A 17,543-nucleotide genomic window follows, 5' to 3' on the forward strand; every position below is an offset into this window, starting at 1 on the left:
CTGCTCTCCTTCTCTTCCTGGAAGCCGTCATCTTGATCTTGCTGCCGCCGACGCCCCTCTTATTGGAAGCGGGAGAGTCCCGCTGGGGAAGTGGGCAAGGGGGTCCTTCCTGACACGTGGATCGGCGCTTGCTGCGGCTCAGCCGGGAGAGCCCCGCAGGACGTGGTGCATTCGGCGTCCTAAACTGAGATTTCAGCCCTCCTCCCCCTACTGTAGCTCTGCCAGCTGGCTGGCTTTCTCCTGCCCCTTCTCCTCGTTGCGATGCGCTGGAGAGGGCGAGGAAGAGGCTCGTTTGGAGAAGAGGAAGAGCTGCTTCTCCTTGGGTCGGGTGGGGCCCGGAGGGAGGCTGTCACTGTCAAAAAGTCAGGCCAGGAAGTTGAGTTTTGCTGAGCCCGGCCAGGCTCCCGCCGGAGCCACCTGGGGGCGGCGGCTTGCGAGACAGCGGAAGCTCGGGCAAAACGGATCGATCCCCTTGAGATCTTAACTCCAGGCGATCTTTCAAACTTGACAGCGTTTGAAGACTTGTGGACTTCAACTCCCAGAATTCCTCCTCCAGTCGTGTTAGCTCAGGAATTCTGGGGGTTGAAGTCCACAAGTCTTAAACTTGCCAAGGTTGGGAGACGACCCTCGTCTTAGTCGGTGCAACCGGGGCTGCAATAAGAAAGCGAACCGGGCCGGATCGGACCGAGCTCTGGGGCGTGAATGTCGGTTGCGAAATCGCCAGCAACACCAAAAAGACTTCCGCACCCTCGTCCGCAGGCATGTCAGAAAGCGGCAGGTTTCCTCCGGATCAGGGAGGTGGGAAGAGAAAACTGTCCTGACACGCAGACTGCTTAGCCAAAAGTGCTTGGTATCCATTAAGATACTCGACAGATAAGCTGCTAGCCTAATTCATACATAAGACGTTATTTGAAAAAAAAAAAGAGAGCTGGGTAGCATAACATCGTGCATAAAATCAATTATTTTGCACTATTCGGTTCTACAAATCAGGCCCTTTCCAAACCATTCAGTTGCACCAGATTGTGATTTAATGAAAGGATACTAAGCTGCTGGGATCTATAGCACAGATATTTACTGAGAGGTAATATGCAATCCAACAGAGCATTTGCCTGATACAAGAGAATGTGTGACAGAAGGAAGTTATAGAAATGTTGAAATACTCCAGGACTTGAGTGTGTCTTTCTGCAAAGAGGTTGCATTGATTGTGAGGGGTCACTGTGGGATGGGGCAGAGCAGGACCCCAAATTTTAAACTGTAACAGGAATTCCCAAAGTAAAATTAGTTTGCTCCTAAGGATTGAAAGTGTCTGAAAGTAAAGTAAAAGACAGTGAAATATTGGAAAAACTTAGATTAATTCCTACAGCAGGAAGTCACGTAATGTTCGACCACATTACAAAATGTAGTAAGTTACAAAACGGTAACTTTTAAAAATTTTAACCCAGCAAATGCCCATTATTTCTTAAATTAGAAGAATATAAGAAGCATCATATATCTTCATAAAAACAATGCATCCTAAATAGATTCTGAGTCATCTTATAGTGGCACCAGTACTAATATCAATTAAATATCAGTACGCCAATTAAAATAACAACAGTGGAGAACCTTTAAGAATAGTTCACGCAATAGTGAAAGGTTCATGCCATATCAGCTGTGGATTCTCCCAAATCTTAATCTTTTCCTGAAAGCCCTACGAAATGTATGGAGGTGGAGAGAATTAAAGACAATTGGTCTGAGATGAAAACAGGGATCTCCAACCTTGGCAACTTTGAGACTTGTGGACTTCAACTTCCAGAATTCGTCAGCCAGCTTGCCAAGGTTGGAGACCCCTGTGACTTAGACAACTATAGTTTTTAGACAGCGGGGCCTAGCAAGGCATATAAGAAAGCTTCAGATGATGGCAAAGCAACTTCACAAAATCAAGCTGCTTTACACGAGCCTTCCACAGCCCTTCCCATTTCTTGTACTACATTTCTTCCCCAGCCTGGATGTTTGTGTCTCTGAATAATAAAAGGCAGAAAGGTTTTATTTTAATTTTCTGAATCAGTTTCATTTTCGGTATTTCTCTTTGAAATATACTCTATATACTGAAACAGGCTAGGTAGTATGATGGTATCAGGATCTCCTGTCTCTTTGGAAGAATTGTGTCTCAATATAGCCTCTTACTTTGAGGAAGAAAATGTACTATAATTTGTTTCCTCCTTGGTCAGTTTTGATGGCATTTCAAATTTTCAATACATGTTCAAAGAATAGGGAAGAGTTTTTTATGCAGCAGTCCTGATCTCAGTCAAAACATACCATTTAATTTTTTTAAACTGATATAAATGTGGAGACCCTTCCATACAACCTATATGCAACATCTAGCTTGGCCTAAGAATCCAAGTACAGTTTAAAATTTTAATAGGCATGGCTTTTGCTTTATATTTTGTTACTTAACAAATCCATTGCCACATTTCAATTGTTTGCAGAACACTTATTTTCCACAAAAAGTATGTGACTCTTATTTTTAAATTAAGGTATTTAAAGTCTGCCCAGGGAAACTGGCAGATTTAGAATAGTCCAGTCCTTGGGAATAGCCTACCATAGTCTCAGAGGCATATTTTAGTAGCCTTACAACACTAATAAGTATTTTACATTATTCACATAATCAAGGCAATTTACAATAAAAGTACACTGTGGAGGCAGGTTTCTAGTGTGATGCCTTAGTCACCAAAACAACTAGCTCTCCAATAATAAAAATAATATTTCGCTTATGCCTGAAACTGAACAGCCAAGACGCAAGTATGCTTTCTTTCATCCATCTTTCCAAATTGAAGGTCCCATGATGAAGCCTATCTCTGGGACCTAATCATTTTTTTAGTCTTCCTGAAACGCAAGTACCACTATCAGTTTCCTTTCTCTGAGCGGAATCTACAGACCTACTTCAAAGTTAGTTTCAGAACAGTTGCAAGATTCAGACTGCAAGGATGACTAAAATAATGATTATTTCTACTTCATCTCTGCTGACTAAGTTCATTTCTGTAAAGCATAAAGATCTATTTTCAGCCGTGGCATTCAGCCCATTTCATCTGACCTTTGTTAACACAACTCAGACTGATAGGTGTGCGGTATAGACAGCCAGCCAATTGCCAACACTTTAGCTATGCAATATACTAGTGATGTGCTTATTTGCCATACAATGAATGTATCTCATGTAGGAAGTCCTCGATTTATGACAGCTTGTTTAGTGATCATTCAAACTTATAATGGCATTGAAAAAAGTGACGTATGACCATTTTTCACACTTACGACCATTGCAGCATCTCCATGGTCATGTAATTAAAATTCAGACACTTGACAATTGACTCATATTTATGATGGTGGCACTGTTACAAGGTCACGTGATCAGCGTGATCTAACAAGATCTTCTGACAACAAAATCAATGGGGAAGCCAGATTCACTTAACAACTGTGTTACTAACTTAACAACTGCAGTCACTCACTTAACAACTGTAGCAAGTAAGATCTTAAAATTGGGCAAAACTCACTTAACAAACTTCTCACTTAGCAACAGAATTGCTTACAATTGTAGTTGGAAGTCCAAAACTGCCTGTACTACTATAGATGTTGCTTCTGCCAACTGAGCATGGTAGAACAACTGATTCTTCAGAAAAAGTTAATTCCATTTGATTCCCTCCTTAGATAGAACTCTAAGAACAACATGAAATCTAAGTTTCCATTCTTGGAAGAAAGATCTTTTCCAATCGCTGTGCACTTGCATGCAGCGCTGCTCAGCTGTCTGGGCAGCTCAGCAGGTTGTAAATTGCACTCATGCGACTTGACTACTGACAGAACCGGTAGTTATACCGGTCAAATCCTATTCCTGCTCATACAGCTCTTATCTGCTGGTCCTTCTGCCACTGGGACCTCAGCACCAAGGCCCAGGCATTTCACCAATTATGGCTTTAGGTTTTGGGTCACCGACATGCCAACCATAAATGTCTTTCTTGAAACTCTGTGCCTCACCTGATCACTTGTTGCTTATTTATTTAGATGCTTTTAATGAAAAAGGAATAGAAGAGAAGCTGGCCTGCATAAAAGCAAAAAGACAGCCTTTTGGGGTATAAGCTATATTTCTGGGACTGATTCTGTGCTACATCTCAAAATGCCCCAAATAGTTTTCTTAGAAAATAAAAATGACAGCAAAGAGAGAAGATGCTGCCCAGCGCTCTGATCAGAAAGAAAGAGAACAGATATATGGAAATGGAAGAGACAGCAAGTAAAAAATGCGTAGTGTCCTACTTCCATTGGACCAAATGTTGGGCTTTCCAACTTGAATTGGCACACTTAGGGCCATCTGGTTCACTTACTACACTGTGCTCCAATTAGCTACAGCAGTGATCCCCAACCTTTCTTATGCCGCGGCCCGATCCCCAACCTTTTCGCGCCGTACGGCATTAGCTGGCGCCGCCATCTTTTTGATGAAAAGTGCTTCCGGTGACCTCACCGGAAGCACTTTTTCATCAAAAAGATGGCGCCAGCGCTCGGTGAGCTTTTCCGGGTAGAAATGGCTTTCTACCCGAAAAAGCTCACCGAAGACGCCGCTCATCTTTTTGATGAAAAGTGCTTCCGGTGAGCTTTCTACCCGGAAAAGCTCACCGGAATAACTTTTTCATCAAAAAAAGATGGCGGCGCCCAGCAAACCAGCGGCCCGGTAGGACTTGTTCGCGAGCCGGTACCGGTCCGCGGACCGGTGGTTGGGGACCCCTGAGCTACAGTACACAACAGCAGGAATGATTGCTAGGGGTCTGCACACTGCCTGCGACGGGCACTTTTGAAAACAAGTTTGCTGATAGAACAGTGAAGTGTGGGCTGGACCTATCTTTGTTTTCTAACTCACACTGAAACAATGAGCCATTTTTTAACACTAGGTCAAGCCGACAAGAGTTTTGTCACTCTTCTAGCCAAGTGAAAGAATGATAAAACTGTGGTCTTTTCCTTTTCCCCTTCTTTTTCCTCCTGTGAATGCAGGGAAGTTCAGAGAAAGGTGGGAGAAACCCATGCAAAAGATCCATCGGTAGAATCCATAGGTCTTGAAAGCCAGTGATGGATTAAGGCTCACGGGTGCCCTAAGCATTGACAAATCTTGGTGTCCCCTTCCTTTGTACATACAAGATTTTTAACAAACCTTCATTGGTTTTTTTTTTTTTTTTCTTTCTCAATTTTGTGTTTCCCCCTTTGGGCCTGGTGCCCTAAGCACGTGCTTAGTCTGCTTATTGGTTAATATACCACTGCTGAAAGATATTGGAGAGCAAAGCAGTTGGCACTTGCTTGGCCTGGCACAGGTAGGCAAGTAAAAATGCAAGATAATCCACTACTTGTCATCCGTAGCAAATGCAGAACCCCAGGCTATATCCCAATGATGAAAGGGGAGGAAGGGATTGAAATCTGGAAAAGCATTTCTTAGGCTTGGCATCCTTTCCAGACAATTTTCACGTGTGCATTCAGCAGCAGAAGCTTGTGAGGCAGCAGTTCCTTGTAGGACCACAACTGAGTCCCAGATTTATGTTGTTAAGCATAAGGTGCTTAACAACAGGTGTTGAAGTGAGTTGCGCCCCGTTTTACGACCTTTCCTGCCACAGGTGTTAAGTGAATCAATGCAGTTGTTAAGTTAATAACATGGTTGTTAAATGAATCTGGCTTCCCCATTGACTTCGCTGGTTGTTGTGGCCCGCTGGCAGAGCTGGCAGCAGAGTCAGACTGTAATTAGAAGGTTGTGGAGGAACCCGGGCCATTCCTGGAGGCTGAGGAAGGCTTGGATGAGGGCTCTGTGTCAGAGGCAGAAATGGGGCTAGGGCAGGCTGGCAGTCATCAGCTACCTTTGGGCTCGGACAGCAGTGAAGCAGGGGAGCTTCTGGAACCGGTTCCCAGCCTGCGCATGCACAGAGCTGCCGAAAGGAAGGCACAATTAAGAACTCAGGGTCGACGTGGGAGTAAGATCACAGGTGAATGATGAATGGCCCCTCCCATCAGGATTAAAAGAGAAGCAAAAGGGGAGGGGACTTTTGCAGGAAACAACTCGCTCTTGTGGTCATTTGTTTGTTCCAGCTTTGTGGAGATTTGTCTGTATGACCCAGCCCTTCCCTGCCAGCAATGAGTGTGGAACTATTTGCCGGGCAGCGTTCCAGGATTGATAAAGGCCTGAGCTCATTAGTCTACCTTCTCAAGACTGTTTGCCAAGCCGTTGGCTGACTGTGAATGAAATAAATTCCCATTAATGTAATAAAAGAGTTTTTTTGTTGGGACTCAGAATTGACTTAGTGCTTTTTGGGGAGGCCTAGGACAGAACATTGATCAGAAGGTTGCAAAAGATGATCATGTGACCCCGTGACACTGCAGCCATCTGTGATGACCTGGGACGTGGCACAAAGGCAACAGAGTCACATAAGTCAGAAAAGTCCCTTTAATACCTCCAATTTTGCCCCCAATGTCCAGTTATCTACGGCTGGAGAAAAAACTCTCCCAAGAACAGTCTTTAAGTGGAGGAAATTCTTTCTGAAAACAAAATACATATAAACTGTAAATGAAAATCCACACAAACCACACTGTAGCAATTAACCAGACAGGGCAGGATAAGGAATTGTAGACTTCAAAGGCCAACAAAACACACCCAGTTGGGAAGACGCCAGGAACCCAGATAAGCCTTGACAATAAAAGGTAATTCATGATTTGCTTCTAACAAGTTGCTGTGCGCAATCTTCCTTTTTAAACACTATGTTCCCAGCTGCAGCTAATGAATCTATATTAGCTAATGAGCTAATCAGGGCCCTTTCCTCCCCCATAAGCCATGCAACTCATGTTGCTCCCTTCTCCGTTCCTCCCTGCATGCCCTAGGATAAAGAGGGGGTGGGCCTGGATCTTCCTCTGAATTCCCTCTGCCTTGCTCTACCTCATCCCTGCTCTGCCCAGCTGGACTTTGCCCTTTCCCAGTTTCTTCCACAGCCAATGGAACCACACCCCCACTCCCTGTCAGCTGCTCGGCTTCCCCCTCAGAATCAGATTCCGACAGGGGCATGACATCATCATAAATACATTTCCAGCACACCAATCTTGATCATGTGGCCAAGCACACCAATCTTGATCATGTGGCCGTGGGGATGCTGCAACGGTCACAAGTGTGAAAAACTGTTATAGGTCACTTTTGTCAGTGCCATAACTTCGAATGGCTGTAAATCAAGGATTACCCATATTGCGAACAGCCTGAAAAAGCCTGAAAAAGCCTTATAACACGGTCTTTCCAGATGCCTTTTCTTTTTTTAATTGTGTCACCTCTGTGTATTCCAATTAGGCTGCTCCATAGGGCGGCCTGAGGACATTTTGAATTGCACCCTTTGAACCCTGAATGCAGTCTTGTTTTCAGGAACCGATGTAGTGCATGAGGCCTGGCTACAATGGAGCAAGAATAGGATTGTGCTATTTCTCCTTCTGAAGTCTGTGTGGCAAGCACACATATCTGCAGAGGGAAGATCTATGCAAAAGTAGTGCTAGGTCAAGAAACAGTTTCTCCTTTGAGAAAAAGGAAATGAATGTGGTGTTTTTTTTCTGCCCCGCAGCTGGAAGGCTATGTGTTGAGGGAGTAGCATTTGAAATAGAAAACTAAAAAACCCTTCAGGCCTTTAAACCTGTTCCCTTTCTGTTCTTACCCAGATGCAAACATCTGGCCTTAAAAGTTTGCTATCTTTTTCAAATGGGTATCATTGTTGTAATTAAGTTATTTTGGATTATTTTGAACCCTTCCTTCAGTCTGCCATTTTAAGGATTGCTTTATTGTCTCTACTGCAGTTGTTATTTTTTTTCCCCCAACCAAAGGTGGTATTCACCAGGTTCTGACCAGTTCTGGAGAACCGGTAGCGGAAATTTTGAGTAGTTCGGAGAACCGGCAAATACCACCTCTGACTGGAGATTTTACAGTATCCTTCCCCTGCCACGCCCACCAAGCCACAGCCACAGAACCGGCAGTAAAAAAAATTTGAATCCCACCACTGTCCCCAACCAATATTTTTAACATTTATGGCAGAAAACCATAGTATGACCTCTTACCAAAGTAGAACCCTTAAAAACATTTAGGCTCATTCTTCCCTGTCCATCAGTGTTAGCCATTTTAAGATGTGTGGACTTCAACTCCCAGAATACCTCAGCCAGCATCTTTTGAACCCAAAAGTTCTCTTGCTAAATGAGGTAGTTGTTTAAGTGAGTTTCGTCCCATTTTATGTCCTTGCATGTCACAGTTGTTAAGTGAATCATGAATGTGGCAGTATCCTGGGATCCTTTTACAACCTTCTGACAAGCAAAGTCAATAGGGAAGCCAGATTCACTTAAGAAGCATGTTACTAACTTAACAACTGTTAGTAACATGCTTGTCAAGTGAATCTGGCTTCCCAATTGTCAGAAGGTCGCAAAAGAACTGCAACCGCTCACCGATTTGGTCATGTGACTATGGATTCAGCGCCAGTGGAACGCAGCCTTTTTGAATGGCATCTAACTTAAACAGTCACTAAATGAACTGTTGTAATTCGAGGGCTACTTGTACATAAGCATTATGTACACAACCACACAGCACTACAACTTCGTTGTGGTCAGAATTCCACAAGTAAGATATGTTCTAAATACCATATAGAAACAAAAATGAAATAGATTCAGTTGTATTAGCACTGCAATCAAGTCATAGCAAGTTCCGTAAATAATAAAAATAGGATTTTGCCACATTGAAAGAAAGAGAATTGTACCCCAACAAATGTATATAAAATAAATCTGAATCCTTATTTTATAGGAGCTTATAAAGGATATTTCACAGCTTTATAAAATAAGAACTATTGCATTCTAAGACTGCTGAAGTTCTTACTCAGGTCCGCATTTCCAGCGGGAACGCGGACTGCTCCTATTGGCTGATGCCATTTGACACTGACTATAAAAGGGAGCTGTCAAATGGCATCGGCTGTTGCCTGTCAGCCAGCCACCCTGTTAGCTCGCGGCAGCCGCGGCAACCCTTTATTCTTAAATAAAGTTAAGCTGAATGTTGCTCCGTGTTGCCTCCATTCTTCCCACCCCCTATTTAATAAGAACAGTACATCCAGGGGTGGGTTTCTGCTGGTTCTGTCCACCTCTGTAGAACCGGTAGCTCTGAAGAGCAGCAGACATAGAACCGGTTCTATGTCTGCTGATGTTTTTGCCCACCCGGGCTTTTACCTGACCTTTATTTCCTGCTTTTTCAACTTCAGCTGCCATGCAAGGCACAGCTGCAGTTAAAAAAGCAGGAAAAGAAGGCTGTTTCAAAGGCTGTTTCTCTGTACGCAGCGTGCTGATGATGATTTACAGGTGCGTGCCCTTGCAGCGTACAGGGAAGCAATCACCAAACCTCGTAAATCCCGAACCAGTAGTTAACCCTGTCGTGTCCCACCCCTGAGTACATCTAAATATGGGCTACTTTGCCACAACAGAGGCTTGCCATGTATGGAACTGCCACGTCTCGTTGTTGTATTCAGTTGAATGATCATGTTATCAATTGCAGTACTATAGTTGTATTTCTGAAATGAAATACATTCTTCACAATGAGGTGTGTGTTTTTTAAACATAACAGAAAGGCCATTTCAGACCCTCTTATTTAGTATTGGAAATATTTCCTCCTTAGAAGTTAAAATTGTGTAAGCATGTGTTGTTTTGGTGTGCAAAGCAGGAAAGTGAATAAGTGGCAGTAGCATTTTAATAAATGGGAACAATATAAAAATGCCAACTTTGCGTAAAAATAGAAAATAAAATATATAAAGTATATTAAGTTTACTAAGCTTATACTTTATACAGCTAACTACACTTTGTATAGATGATGACATTGGTTGAGGTTTAGAATAGAATAGAATAACAGAGTTGGAAGGGACCTTGGAGGTCTTCTAGTCCAACCCCCTGCCCAGGCAGGAAACCCTATAGTACCATTTCAGACAAATGGTTGTCCAATTTCTTCTTAAAAACTTCCATTCACAACTTCTGGAGGCAAGTTGTTCCACTGATTTATTGTTCTGTCAGGAAATTTCTCCTTAGTTCTAGGTTGCTTTTCTTCTTGATTAGTTTCCACCAGGGGTGGGATTCTACCAGTTTGCACTTATTTGCTAGAACCAGTTGTTAACATTCTAAGCAGTTCTAACTGGTTGTTAGAAGAAATTACTGGCTTAATCCTGTAGGAAGGCAGGAAGGAAACATTCTGGAGTTGCTTACAGAAACTGCCTCTCCATTAACCCTTATTACATTCTTGGCAGGACTAGACTTCCTGTCTTAGGAACATCTCTGGAGTTTTTTTCCCCTCCTTTGCTGGTACTCTGCTTGTGTGGAGTGACTATTTAAAGTTACAATGGCACTGAAAAAAGTGACTTATGACCATTTTTCACATTTATGACTGTTGCAGCATCCCCTCAGTCATGAGAGGCCATACGAGGAGATGCGTGCCTCGATGTGACTGATGTTGAGTTGGCCACACCCAGCCAATAACATGACCACCAAGCCATGTCCACCCAGTCACATGACCACCAAGCCACTCCCACCACCTAAGCCACGCCCACAGAACCAGTTGTTAAAAATTTTGAATCCCACCCCTGGTTTCCACCCATTGCTTCTTGCCCTGCCTTCAGGTGCTTGAATCCCTCTTCATTGTGGCAACCCCTGAGATATTGGAAAACTGCTATTATGTCACCCCTAGTCCTTCTTTTCATAAAGAAGGAGTTGCAGTCCAGTAAATTTGATGATTGCTCAAGAATGAGGTTTTATATAATGAATAAGTTATTATAAAGGGCAGGGTTGAAGAAAATAAATAAATTGAAGAAAAGCTCTAGTGTTCAGAAACAATCGCCTATTATTCAGGAAGCTTTAGTGTTTAGTTGAAAGCGGTGAACATAAAATTCTTCCATTGAAATAATCTCAGATCATTTTAAAGGGCTATTTCCCCCTTATAATTAAAATAGTTTACTTTTGATTTAAAAAAAGTAATTTATTTACTTTTGCCCAAAATTGTTTGAGAGAACATAAACATTTATTTTGGATGAGTAGAGGCTAATTGCAATGATCCCATCTCTGCTGGTGATATCCAAATGCTGGGTTGTTTCTTTTTATGAACTTTGTGCAGGAGTTAACATTTTTTTAAAGCAAGCTATAAAGAAATGGATTGAAAATCCATATAACCACTTTTTGCCTGGACATGTCCTTTTAAGAAATCTGCACTGCAGCAAAATCCCAAAAAAACCAGTCCACATCATTTGTGGTTCCTGTTGACATAAGCAGAAGAAAACACAGAAATAATCGGCGTGTAATTTTCTTCCTCATGAGTTTTCTATGATGAAAGGAGTGAAAATAATAACACACATTACAGATTAACACTTGATCACACTTGTACTAGTATTTCAAGATATCTACTGCCAGATAATAGGGGCTTCCTTGTTCTGATGTTGCATGGTGCCTCTTGATGATTTATTCTCTATAATACTGTTTGTACACCTCTACTGTTTGTATGAATGGAGCAAAACAAACATTGAGATTTGTAATAGTCCCATCTAGTTTGTGACCCTAAGGCCCACCAAAATCAATAAAACATATTGTTCGTGCTTTTTAAATATAATGTTATTTCACTATGGGAAGAACGAATAGTAAAACCTAATTGTTAGATGTTATACCATCTCAAATGGGTAGAACGGGCCAGACAGATCGGTACCCGTCTTTTTGTGATTTGAGTAGTCTAGTACCTCATCCAAATTAGCTATAATTAAAAGCTATAGCAATTGGAGAAGTTATATTTGTCATAGATTTATCCAAAAATGCAGATAGAGGAAATAAAAGTCCCAAGGAAAGGATATGCATGTATTTGTCATATTGTTGCTATTTTTTTTTTTAATCAAATGTTCTTCTTGCAGTTCAAAGTACTCTCAACCATTTTCTGCAGTACCACAATTCAAAAAAAGCAATGTTTCTTTTTGGTGGTCCAGCTTTCACAGCCACGTGTGACCAGTGAGAAGACCATAGCCTTAGCAACATGTATGAGGGACCCTTGATGCTCTCTGAGCTTGCTTGTTTTCTTGCAGACATTTCATTATCCTGACTAGCTAAATCAGTGCTAGTGTATATGTACCATATATAATCTCATATAAGCCTATCTACGATAAGCCAACCCTTGAAGTTTTAACAAAATACCACTAAAAATAAAACTAAACCTCAAAATGTTTTGTGTTCTAATTTTAATAATTGGCTTATCCGTAATAATCCAAAAGTATATATTTTTCATTGGTATTGAGGGTCAGCTTAACTGCAGTTGGACTTATACATGACCATTAATGGGATATATGGATATTTTTAAAAATAATTACCAGGGGTGTGTGTGTGTGTGTGTGCAGGTCTTGGCGTGTTCAGGTCTTTTCCCGTGTAAGATTGAGAGTACCTTGGCAACGTTTCATTGAGGTTCCACTCGCCATCTTCAGGCTGAAACCTTCCAGCTGACCAGGACCTACGAGAAACTCAAAGTCTGAAGAGCCACCATCTTATGTGACCTCACATTCCAACGCAATTGCCGAGACAAAAAAGTGATCCCCACATGCTTCCAACTCAAATTCCATTCCAAAACCTCAGCCACTGAAAGGATCCTGAAAAAAATGAAATTAGCCCTAATCAGAAACAAACTCCACAGGAAAAGATTCTACTAGACCAAACCAACAGGGACCTACTTACTCTCCACCTCAAACTCAGCAACAAAATCCACCCAGCACTCTGGGACAAATCCAAACAACTAGCCCTATGGAGAGCCAAAACAGAAACCTCCCACAAGATAGACACACACACCAGCAAACTCCACAGACTAGAGAAACACCAGAAGCCCACCCCACCCCCCACAACAGCGCATGAAACAAACAGCACACAACATATCAGACAGAACCCTCACCAGAGCAGAAACCAATGTCCTTTCCAAGGGATTCAACTTTGCAGTCACCGCCAAACGCATCCCCACCGAAAACATTATATGAGGAGTTGAAGCTAGCCTAACCAAAATTAACCCAGATATAGCCAATAAAATTAGACTTGAAGTCACCAATGTCATCTGCTCCAGCAGTCCACCCAGAAGCAACTTACACAGAGAAGAACAAAAAGCATTCACCAACTTGAGGAAAGACAACATAATCATTCTCCCAGCAGACAAAGGCAACACCACAGTCATGATGAACACATCGGACTACCAATCCAAACTATCCAACCTACTCCAAGACCCCGCTTACAAACCTCTAAATACTGACCCCACCACCTACCTGGAAAAAAACCACCAAATCCAAAATAAAAGCCTTCCCCCATCAGTGAAGGGATCCAGCAAAGAATCATCCCCAGAGAAAAATCACCCAGATGCCCTAAACTCTATGGCCTCCCCAAGATACACAAAGAAGGAACACCACTCAGACCCATAGTCAGCTCCATAGGCTCACCTCTACAGAATCTTGCCAAATTTCTCGCCAAACAACTCCAGCCCTACACAGAATCCATCACGTCACACGTACAAAACTCTTTCCACTTCATAGAAACAATAAAGAAACAAAATCTACAACCCGGCGACCTACTTGTGAGCTTCGATGTCATATCCCTCTTCACCCAAGTACCTATTAAAGAAGCCTTGACAGCCACCCAAAACAAATACAACCCCGCTAAACACATCCTAGATCTGACCAACCACTGCCAAACCAACACATACTTCATCTACAATGGACAAAGATAAAAACAGAAGGAGTACCTATGGGATCACCCCTCTCACCCGTCATCGCTAACCTATACATGGAACACTTTGAAACCAATGCTCTAGACAAATCCGAACACAAACCCAAACTCTGGCTTAGATATGTAGATGACACTTTCGTAATTTGGCCACATGGGAAAGAAAAACTAGACAACTTCCTTACACACCTCAACAGCCTACACCCCAAAATACAATTCACCATGGAAACAGAAACTAACAACCAACTTCCTTTCCTGGATGTCCTAATTTACAAAAAAACCAATGGCTCCCTAGGACACACCATCCCCAGAAAAACACACACACCAACCTCTACTTAAACGCACAATCCCATCATCACCCTACACAGATCAACTCCATAGCCAAGACCCTCATCACCAGAACCAAATGCCTAGCTGACAAAGACCACCTGAGAACAGAATTACACACCCTCACTAATGTATTAATTTCCAACGGATTCCAAAGAAACACAATTACCAACCTAATCCTAAAGGAGACACCCCCCAGAAACCGAGACACAGAACAGGACAACGGTATCGCCCTCCTCCCGTACATCAAAGGCACCACAGATAAAATCAGCAAAATTCTCCGCAAACACAGTATCAGGACAGCCTTCGGCACTGAGAAACAACATCCTAAGAAACCCCAAAGACAACATCCAGCTAGAAAACCAAGGAGCTTATGAAAAACCATGCAACAATTGCCCAGCCACATACATTGGACAAATAAACAGGAGAATAAATGCATGCATCGCAGAAGACAAGAATGCAATCAGAAAAGAAGAAAAAACTTCCTCCCTTTTCCAGCACCTTAAAGCCACAGGACATGAAATTAATTTTGAGGGAACCAAATTAATCTCCAATACTGAACACTTCAACAAGAGAATAATCAGGGAAGCCATCGAAATAATGAAACACCCCCATAACATGAATAAACAGGACGATACCTCCCGCCTACCAGACATCTGGAAACTAGCCCTTATCAACAAGTGAGTCCCAGCCATGAAAACCAACACCAGACCCAAAACAACACATGACGCCACCACCAATCTCCCTCACCAGACTCAAACCCAAACCCATCCCATAGATGAAAGGCAACCACTGTCCAGAAACCAGACCACAGCTGCATCACCAGCTGCCACACACCCTGACCCCCAAACCAAGCAAACGGACACATGCCATGAAGACATATCCAGGCCTCAAACTTGGAGCCAAACCAAAACCCGGAATGTCACATCACAGCCACCTGCTCAGAATATCACATCACAGAACTCAGGAGGTTACACCACAAAACCTCAGGATGTTGCAACACAGCCAACGACCCAGGAAATTACAGCACAAGACCCAGGATGTCAAAACAATAGAACTCAGAAGGTCATCACACAGCCCATTACCCAAGCCCTTACTACACAGGAGGCTAATGGAAAAGAGATCAAAACACAAATGACCCAGGAGATTACAACGCAGGACCCAGGATACCACAACAAAAGAACTCGCAAGTCCATCACACAACCCATTACCCAAGCTGTTAAAACACGAGTGGGACCTCGCCGAAACGTCACCAAGATACTCTTAACGGGAAAAGACCCGAACACACCTAGACCTACATACCTGTACCCATGAAAATCTACGAAAACAAATATGTGTGTGTGTGTGTGTGTGTGTGTTTTCTTAAGTTTTGCGGGTATTTATATGTATGGTATTCAGCTTTGTTCAGATATTTTCCACGTCATTATAGTTGTGCTTTTAAAGTTGTAGCAAGCGTTTGGCAGAATCTCATCTGCCATCATCAGGCTTCTGTACAAACACTATACAGAAGCCTGATGATGGCAGATGAGATTCTGCCAAACGTTGCTACAACTTTAAAGCACAACTATAATGACGTGGGAAATACCAAACAAAGCTGATAATACATATACATACAGTATGCATATATATATATATCTATACACATACATACATACATACATACATACATACATACATACATACATACATATATATACATAGTAGCTTTATTGTCTGTTTGATGCCTCTATATTTTAATATTTGTCTAGATTTGTCATATTCTTTCTTCCAAGAAGCAGTCATCTCTTTATATTATATCTGCAGTTACCATTCCTGTGAATTTTTTTGACGTAGGAAGATCAACTCTTGTTACTAATTCAACTTTATAGCTGCCTATTTGCATTGGCTTAATTTTTTCTTTTGACATAAAAGTAGGTTTCTATATCTATTTCTTGAAATCTTGTAACATTTCTTAGAATATATTTTGCATAGATTAGATACATAGAGGGACCATATGTTACAGATTTTCCCAAATTTGAATTTTTAATAGCTCCTTAATCCATTCTAACTGTTGCTTCCTGGTCACCAAAAAGATTCTTAAGTTGGCAGGTAAGATGGCCAGTACACCGCTGTTTTTAACATGAGCTATTTGGTCAGTGCTGACTTGTAGATTTTCTCCCTGTTTTTAAGGGCTATCCAAAATTAGTTGTCATCTATAAATGCCCCTAATATTATACCATACTGAATAACCATAGAATTTCTGCAGTTAAACTAGTATTGTTGTTTGCTTGGGAACCATACTGATCAATCAGAAGTGCTCAATCATATATGCTCCAAATGCCATGTTTCTAGCCCACAGAGAATTACACTGTCACACTTTAGTAGCAAACTTATGAGCATTAGCACAATTTTCTGGGGTTTTTTTTCCTCTAGGGACTGGAAGAAATGAAATTCATGTCAGCTTTCATGCAACTTGTAATACTACAAGGAAAAAGGAAGAAAATAAACATTAAAAAAACAGGAATCCAGACTCTGTACTTCAACTCTGTCAAGGAGAAATATTCTCTGGTTAATGCTTATTTCTTTCTGTATTTTAGGGCAGGTGAAAGTTTTTCGAGCCCTATATACATTTGAACCCAGAACAGTAAGTATATTTCTACTTTTTAAAGATACGTAAAAAAGGAAAATTTGCATATTAAGGGGTAACTTGGTCCAGCCTATTTTTTGTGAACATGAAAGATGGGAAGGAATATACGTATTTCCCTTGAGGAGATGAAATATCATCCCATTTTTATTTTTTAGATTAAAGCTGTTGTTTGTTCTTCATTCATATTTACCGAGAATTTCATCACATGACCTGCAGATTGTGCTTTGGCTTCCAAATAAAAATGGATGCTATGTGTAGTAAGACAGCTCAGCCTTTTCATTGCTAAATCATATTTTGGCATGCGGTTCAGGCCTTGATTGTGCAAATCCTGCCAACTGATCCAGTCATTCCTGAACAAACAGTTCAAACGGCTAACAGAAGTATAACAGGAAGTGTCTCATGATTGCAAGCGGCCTTTGTAACCACTAAGAATTAAGAAGAAATTCTTTTAAAACAATCTTGGGTCCACCTCCTCCCTCTGCATTTATCTTCAGATTTTATACAAAGTTTTGAGGTACGCGTTCTTTGGTTATTTTAACCTAACTGTCTTCATGAGTTGAATTTGAGTGTAACCTCGCTGAGATTTTGTAATGGTGAATGGTATGCTAATGTTTTAAATCAATCCATTTCTGTAACCTGAGAGAAATTACTAGTCTGCTATTGTGCTGAGTTACATCATGTCTTGGATCTTGTTTTTCCCAATGTCTGTCTTTCCTCAGTGTCATTGAGCTTAACCTGTGACATTTAGAAATCTGGAATTTAGAGGATTATGAAAGAATCTAAGCCTCATCGCTTACTTTTGATGCACCTTAGGGAGACCAGGAAGAGATTA

The 17,543-nt window shown here is 41.7% G+C and overlaps 1 protein-coding gene across 1 annotated transcript in view; it reads left to right on the plus strand.

Moving 5' to 3' along the window:
- The window catches only part of OSTF1 (osteoclast stimulating factor 1), a 32,846-nt gene that overhangs the window by 348 nt on the left and 14,955 nt on the right, over window positions 1-17,543 (plus strand). Inside the window, exon 2 of the mRNA XM_026675171.2 lies at window positions 16,662-16,708. Within this exon, the coding sequence (XP_026530956.1) occupies window positions 16,662-16,708 (47 nt within the window). The remainder of the gene's footprint in view (window positions 1-16,661; window positions 16,709-17,543) is intronic.

Source organism: Notechis scutatus, chromosome 2, assembly GCF_049901735.1.
Source record: "Notechis scutatus isolate UNSWTSFEM ecotype Mainland chromosome 2, rNotScu1.2, whole genome shotgun sequence".
Lineage (NCBI taxonomy): Eukaryota > Metazoa > Chordata > Lepidosauria > Squamata > Elapidae > Notechis > Notechis scutatus.